Source organism: Pseudorasbora parva, chromosome 17 (assembly GCF_024679245.1).
Source record: "Pseudorasbora parva isolate DD20220531a chromosome 17, ASM2467924v1, whole genome shotgun sequence".
Taxonomy (NCBI): domain Eukaryota; kingdom Metazoa; phylum Chordata; class Actinopteri; order Cypriniformes; family Gobionidae; genus Pseudorasbora; species Pseudorasbora parva.
In genome coordinates this window covers 1,566,975-1,575,114 of record NC_090188.1, presented here as the reverse complement: position 1 = coordinate 1,575,114, position 8,140 = coordinate 1,566,975, and the positions used below count along the sequence as shown (strand labels likewise).

Here is an 8,140-nt window from a genome sequence, read left to right as displayed (position 1 = left end):
TTTTGCAATTTGAATGACAGTTTGACTCTGATGTCCATCATATATACATATTGTGGCGCTGACACTGATGATTCTCCCTCATGATTATGTTACTTGATTCACCTGTTGTTGGGGGGAGGTGTCTGGAAGTAAAATAGTATAAGGGGCGGGGCGCGTGAGGAAGTTAGTTGAGTGGCGTTGAGTTAGGCCAGTTTTGATCCCTCTGGCGTTTTGTTATGTTGGGAAAGTTAAGACACCTCCTTATACCCGTGTTTTAGGTTGTATACATTCAGGAAATAAAACTACAGCCCATTGGGTGTCTGAATACCGGATTCTAGCCTCCTGTTTGCTTCTCTGGGAAAGTGCTCGGCGTCACAATATAAATTTGTAGTTACTTTTTAATCTGTGTGTATATTCCATCTTAGTGATACGTTTGATGTCGTAAGTCTGGACTGTTGTACAGTCGTTTGTAGACGCGTTTGACCCCGTGCGCTTTCCGTTCAGCGTCCCGTTGCTAAGAGACGCGTCCAAACAACAGACGCTCACTAGTTACTCAGCTGAACTTACGCTCTAAAACAAGTGAATAATAGCCGACATAATCGATATTATACTCTTTTTTAAAATAACTTTAACAGCTGAGCTGCTGTTGAACCGCTCAAGACGAGAAATGGATCTTCGTATTCGACGATATTTATTAAAAGCTCAGGAGAGAAAAGGTACCAGTCGATAGTTCGTTGAATGTGATTGTTTTACTATCTTGTATTGCTAGTCATTTATGAGGGGCTAGTTGTCACACCGCCACACACACGTGTTTTCCGTGTGTTTTGTACAGATGTTGTGTTTGTGAGAAAAGCCTTTGAGCTGATTGGATCCTCCGGTCCTGATGGCAGGTCTGTGGCCGAGCTCACTGTTCTGTGTGCTGAACAATCCCTACAGGTGAGATGATAAACACACAAGCAAAAACTCCGTTCATTTTCTCCATTTTCTTTAAAAGATCATTTTTAAACCTTTAAAGAGAGCCCTAGTTACTGTCTACGTGGTTGTTAAATCATTGTATTTGCTTTTGCCTGCATTAAATTAGCTTTTTTCTAATTTAAAAACAGAATTAGTGAAAAACTACTTTACCCATGATGCTGTGCAGACAATTACACCAATCAGTGAGCCAAAAAAGTAACGTGCCAAAATAGCTCTCAAAATATTTAAATATTTGTATATGGATGCATATTTTGCAGTAAACTATATATATACACACACTATGCATTTACTATACACGATATGCACTATATAGAGTATAGTGCATAAGTGTATCATGCACTTGTTCTTGTCTTGTTTTCCAGCACAAATATGAAATATTCTTAAACCATGACACATTTACTGGAGAAGAGAAATGACAGAAGATATTAACTCTTGCTTTCTGAAAACTTAAACAAAAATAAAGTGAGTTTGTGCTTAAAACAAGAACAAATATCTGTCAGTGGAGTCAGAAAAATAAACTTAATTTAAGATGAAAAGTTTATTTTCAGACCTCATTGGCAGATATTTGTTCTAGTTTCACTTCATTCTGATACATAAAAACAACACTTGTTATATGATGTAATATCTCTTCTCCAGTAAATGTATCTTTGATGTGAGGATGTTTAGATATTTGTGCTGGAAACCGAGACAGAAACCCTGAGGAAGAGCATCAGTGTGATAGTTGCATTGATTTCAGTAATGACTGATTTAAACATCATTATCCCCAGCATGTTATGAGTTCAAACCGCGCTCACTTGTGTGAGATACGAGCATTAATGTCAGTTTTTAAATCTTTATTGATAAACAAATCAAATACAGTGTGGTGTGAAGAGATCCCAAACTCACACATGAAAGCGCCGCAGTGTAGGGCAGTCCTCCTCAATGCTGGGTTCTTGAACGCACGCACTCACTCACTCACTCACTCACTCACTCACTCATTCACTCACTCACTCACTCACTCTCACACTCACTCACTCACTCACTCACTCACTCACTCATTCACTCACTCACTCACTCACTCACTCACACACTCACTCACTCACTCACTCACTCACTCACTCACTCACTCACTCACACACTCACTCACTCACTCACTCACTCACACACACACTCACTCACTCACTCACTCACTCACTCACTCACTCACTCACACACTCACTCACTCACACACTCACTCACTCACTCACTCACTCACACACTCACTCACTCACTCACTCACTCACTCACTCACACACTCACTCACTCACACACTCACTCACTCACTCACTCACTCACTCACACACTCACTCACTCACTCACTCACTCACTCACTCACTCACTCACTCACTCACTCACTCACTCACTCACTCACTCACTCACTCACTCACTCACACACACTGACTCTCACTCACTCACTCACTCACTCACTCACTCACTCACTCACTCACTCACTCACACACTCTCACACACACTCTCACACACACTCTCACACACACTCACACACACACTCACACACTCACACACTCACTCACTCACTCTCACACACACTCACTCACTCACTCACTCACACACTCACTCACTCACTCACTCACTCACACACTCACACACTCACACACTCACACACTCACACACTCACACACACACTCACTCACTCACTCACTCACTCACTCACTCACTCACACACTCACACACTCACACACTCACACACTCACTCACACACTCACACACTCACACACTCACTCACTCACTCACTCACTCACTCTCTCACTCACTCACTCACTCTCTCACTCACTCACTCACTCACTCACTCACTCTTTACTCACTATTTTGTTAATAAGTTTAAAAATGTATATCTATTTTTTAATCATTTTATTTCTGTTTTTTTAACTTATTTTATACATCAACTTAAACTAAATTCTAATCAGAAATAATAATTTTTATATTATATGATTTTGTTTTAATTTTAGTTAAATTTTGGTTTTAGTTTTACGTATTTTATACATCAAGTTCAACTAAGTGATAATGAGAAATGTTGCCTTGGCAAATAATTTTTATTTTATTTCAGTTAACGTTTATTTTATTTAAGTTAACGTTTATTTTATTTTAGTTAACGTTTATTTTATTTAAGTTACTAGGCGGTTTACTTTAGTCATTTTGTCTAAGGATGAGTGGAGCCAAAAAGATGGACACTCTCTTAAACATGGAGTAAATAAATTCTAATGAGAAGTTTCCAAATGGAAACATTGCTCATCCAGCAGAAGAGCGAGCGATCGCCTTAAATGTGTGTCATCTCTTATGTGCTGACTCAATTCAAACCCCACATTCGACCAGCAGAAAAATGCAATCTTTCCCATCCCTGAAAGAGAAAAGCTGACAAAAAGAGCGGAGCAGTTGAGCAGGCGTTCGCTCCATGAGTTGTGACGTGAGAAATCCTCAGTAGATAAGCGAGCGGGATCACCCTCAGAACTGAAGACGTGTGTAATATAAACCGGGCCGATCCCTTGCTTTTTGCACCCAATGTTTCCTGATGTGGCAAAATATTTATTGCCAGCTGGGAAATATGTTTGAGGCTTTGGGGTTTCATGTGTTCATTGCACATTCTGCTCTTTTGCTGAATACTGCCTACATAGACAGCGCTTCAGTAGTATTGCGCAGTGTTTGTGTGTTTCGATAATGAGCTTGTGCTGTGATCTACACGCAGGACGGCTGAAATACTCCTTGTGTTGTGTGTTGTGTGTTGTGTTTTCAGCTGGGCTGTAGGGAAATGGCACAGGACTGCCTGAAGATGTACTTTGATATGAAACCGCCAGTGAATCAGTTCCTGTGCCGTGCGTATCTCTGCCAAGGTCAGCTCGTCTCCTCACACTCCGTTATATCAGCGGTAAGTCAAACCAATGTATAGTGCGCTCATTGAATTCTGCACACTGGACCTGGCAATCTGGGAACATACACCGGACAGGCATGGGTGGGATATATTAGGCAGCAAGTGAACATTTTGTCCTCAGAGTTGATGTGTGTGAAGCAGGAGAAATGGGCAAGCGTAAGGATTTGAGCGAGTTTGGCCAGATTGTGACGGCTAGACGACTGGGTCAGAGCATCTCCAAAACTGCAGCTCTTGTGGGCTGTTCCCGGTCTGCAGTGGTCAGTATCTATCAAAAGTGCTCCAAGGAAGGACCAGTGGAGAACCGGCCACAGGGTCATGGGTGGCCAAGGCTCATTGATGACCGTGGGGAGCGAAGGCTGGCCCGTGGGGTCCGATCAAACAGACGAGCTACTGGACACCTGACTCCCGACACAAAGTACAAATGCTTCAGGAATGGTTTGAGGAGCTCATCAACCAGTTTGAGGCGTCGACTCGGCCTCCAGATTCCCCAGATCTCAATCCAATCGAGCATCTGTGGGATGAGCTGAACAAACAAGTCCGATCCATGGAGGCCCCACCTCGCAACTGACAGGACTTAAAGGATCTGCTGCTAAAATCTTGATGCCAGATACCACAGCACATCTTCAGGGGTCTAGTGTAGTCCATCAGAGACGGGTCAGGGGGACCAACACGATTTTAGGATATTGTTATGCCTGATCTGTGTTTAGTATGATCTTTTAAAGGGTAATAAATATACATTGAGTTTTTTCACTTGACAGCATAGTAAACCACATAACAAGGCTATGGCATCACTCACACATCTTCTTCTCTTTTCTTCAATGCCTGAATCGTAAGATTAGTATGTATATGATGTTTAAGTCTCAGTGTTTTTTCTCAGGGGAATCGCCGGAGCCGCATGTGGCTCATCTCTCTGCTTCAGGTGGAATAAATCTGTCCCTCACATTTCACTTTGTCTCTATTTTTGTCGTTCTATTTCAGGAGGACTTGGATAAGGCTGTGATGTTCTATCTGAAGGCTATTGAGATTGCCAAAGAAAAGTCCAGGTAGAGTAAACAGAGAAAAGATGACAGAAACAGATTGTCTCTAATCTCCCGTGCTGATTTAAATAAGTTTGGCCACTCTCTGAAAACAAAAAACAAAACATGAGAACGGTATTACTCATGTGAGACTTCTGGAAGTATTAACTAAAGTTCTCAGCTTGGATGGGAAATGTTTTCGGTTAAATCGAGAGCTATGATGTTTGAATGCATGCACGCACGCACGCACGCACGCATGCACGCACGCACGCACGCACACACACACACACACACACACGTTTGTTTTTGTGACATATGGGGACATTCCATAGGCGTACTGGTTTTTAAACTGTACAAACCACATTTTCTATCCCTTTACACTGCCCCTAAACCTACCCATCACACACACACACACGCACACGCACACGCACACACACACACACACAGACTCACTCACTCACTCACTCACACACTCTCTCACTCACTCACTCACTCACTCACTCACTCACTCACACTCACTCACTCACTCACTCACTCACTCACTCACTCACTCACTCACTCACTCACTCACACTCACTCACTCACTCACTCACTCACTCACTCACTCACTCACTCACTCACTCACTCACTCACTCACTCACTCACTCACTCACTCACTCACTCACTCACTCACTCACACACTCACTCACTCTCACACTCACTCACTCACTCACTCACTCACTCACTCACTCACTCACTCACTCTCTCACTCACTCACTCACTCTCACTCTCACACTCACTCACTCACACACTCACTCACTCACTCACTCACTCACTCACTCACTCACTCACACACTCACACACTCACTCACTCACTCACTCACTCACTCACTCACTCACTCACACACTCACTCACTCACTCACTCTCACACTCACTCACACACTCACTCACTCACTCACACACTCACTCACTCACTCTCACACTCACTCACACACTCACTCACTCACTCACTCACTCACTCACTCACTCACTCACTCACTCACTCACTCTCACACTCACTCACTCACTCACTCACACACTCACTCACACACTCACTCACTCACTCACTCACTCACTCACTCACTCACTCACTCACTCACTCTCACACTCACTCACTCACTCACTCACTCACACACTCACTCACACACTCACTCACTCACTCACTCACACACTCACTCACTCACTCACTCACACACTCACTCACTCACTCACTCACTCACTCACTCACTCACTCACTCACTCACTCACTCACTCACTCACACTCACTCACTCACTCACTCACTCACTCACTCACTCACTCACACACTCACTCACTCACTCACTCACTCACTCACTCACTCACTCACTCACTCACTCTCACACTCACTCACTCACTCACTCACTCACTCACTCACTCACTCACTCACTCACTCACTCACTCACTCACTCACTCTCACACTCACTCACTCACTCACTCACTCACTCACTCACTCACTCACTCACTCACTCACTCACTCACTCACTCACTCACTCACTCACTCACTCACTCTCACACTCACTCACTCACTCACTCACTCACTCACTCACTCACTCACTCACTCACTCACTCCACATCATCAATCATAAACGCCTGTCGTCTCAACACTAAGAAACTTCACGCGGAGTAAACTTTGAAACACAAACACTAGGAAAGTAAAAAACTATCGAGGGCCGTCCAGCACGCAGAGATCGGCTGGATGATGTTACGAGTGTATTAATGCGTCTGTAGCGCTCAGGCACCGCCGGAGGATACGCGTCTCAGCTAACACACACGCCGTTCTCTAGTGGATAAATTAGCGACTCTGAAATAGAGTCTTCATCCGTCTTTCTCTTGGACTCTGCGCTCCTCACCCATCCTGCAATAATTGCTCTATTTCTCATGGACATTGATCTCTCCCGTGGCTCTTTGAAAGGCCATGGCTGTGTGCTCATTACACATTCACTAGGTCTCAGATCTGAGCCCGGCGTGCAGTAGAAATTGAGATGTACTGAAAAATCGGATACTGATCTTCCCAACAGCTTGAATAATTAATCAGGATTTTTTTATTCTCTTTCTGCTTCCCCTCCGTTCTCATTAGATATCATTTCCTGGTGTTCAACGCCTCGCTGTTGTACCTGCAGTCCGTCCGGCTGTTCCTGCGGCCCGGAAAGAGTCAGAATTTGGTATCATCTCTCACGCAGGTGGTCAAGGCTCTGGAGGAGGTTCAGGATCCGGACCATGCCTGGAGAGCTGAGCTAATGCTGTAGGTGGCTTCACTTTAAAATGCACAGTACTGAATGTACAGCTGTGTTTTACAACACTTAGGCCTTGTGTCCACCAAACTGTTTTTTCACGCAGCCGGCTGGTGTTTTCAATGGAAGTGCTGTGTTTTTAGAACGCCTGGAGCGCACCGAGGCGCTGAGCGAGTATTTCACGCTCACGCGCTGAGCGTTCAGTGTTTTTTACTGGTCGCCGAGAGTTGAAGAATGTTCAACCTTGAGTAAAACACAGCACTCATCACTGTCACTCTTCACCCAGCCGTCCAATCACAGTGGAGGAGGGGCGGGACAAATACCACACAGAGCAACCGCCACATTTATGGAATGATTTTTGTGCCATAATTAAACAAACAAATCCAGCATTTTGCAAATAAACATGACCTGCTTTGCAAAGGAAAACACGACTTGCAAACAAACAGAAAGCGATTTTCTCACAAATGCAGTTCTCTTCCGAAACAGCAGATTTCAGGCATTCAGGTAATAATTCACTCATCTCCCAATTGAGTTTGATACGCGATACTGAAAAACAGTGAACAAAATTCACTTGTCCCCCTCAATATCTATGGTGGTCACGGCCCTGCAGTACGATACACCCACAATACTTTGAACCAAAATAGTTAAAATGGTATAGTTTTTAATTATTACTTATTACTTTCTCATTAAAGCGCTAAATTTGATATTGCATCAGAGGTGAACTAGGCTGGGCTTGGTCCTTTTCCCCAATGCACATGAAATTGTGACTAGAGAAAAATAAATATTCACCATTCTGCTTATAATATATAGCCTACTATATTTTATTTGATCAGGATTTACCATATTTAATAATATAGACAATAACATATATCATACAAAACTAAATCTGTCTAAACTTTAATCCACAATACATATTGTTGCATTTTTGTATTGCAATATATTGTGACACGATACACCCTACAAATTATTTTGAATGTTCTCATTTTAATTTTATCGTCA

The 8,140-nt window shown here is 43.3% G+C and overlaps 1 protein-coding gene across 1 annotated transcript in view; it reads left to right on the top strand.

The window, feature by feature from the left end:
* Window positions 1–514: 514 nt before the first annotated feature.
* Window positions 515–8,140, top strand: part of LOC137045571 (cilia- and flagella-associated protein 46) — a 139,618-nt gene continuing 131,992 nt past the window's right edge. The window contains 5 exon segments of the mRNA XM_067422279.1: window positions 515–695; window positions 812–915; window positions 3,722–3,853; window positions 4,835–4,899; window positions 6,988–7,152. Coding sequence (XP_067278380.1) covers window positions 647–695; window positions 812–915; window positions 3,722–3,853; window positions 4,835–4,899; window positions 6,988–7,152 — 515 coding nt within the window. The 5' untranslated portion in view covers window positions 515–646.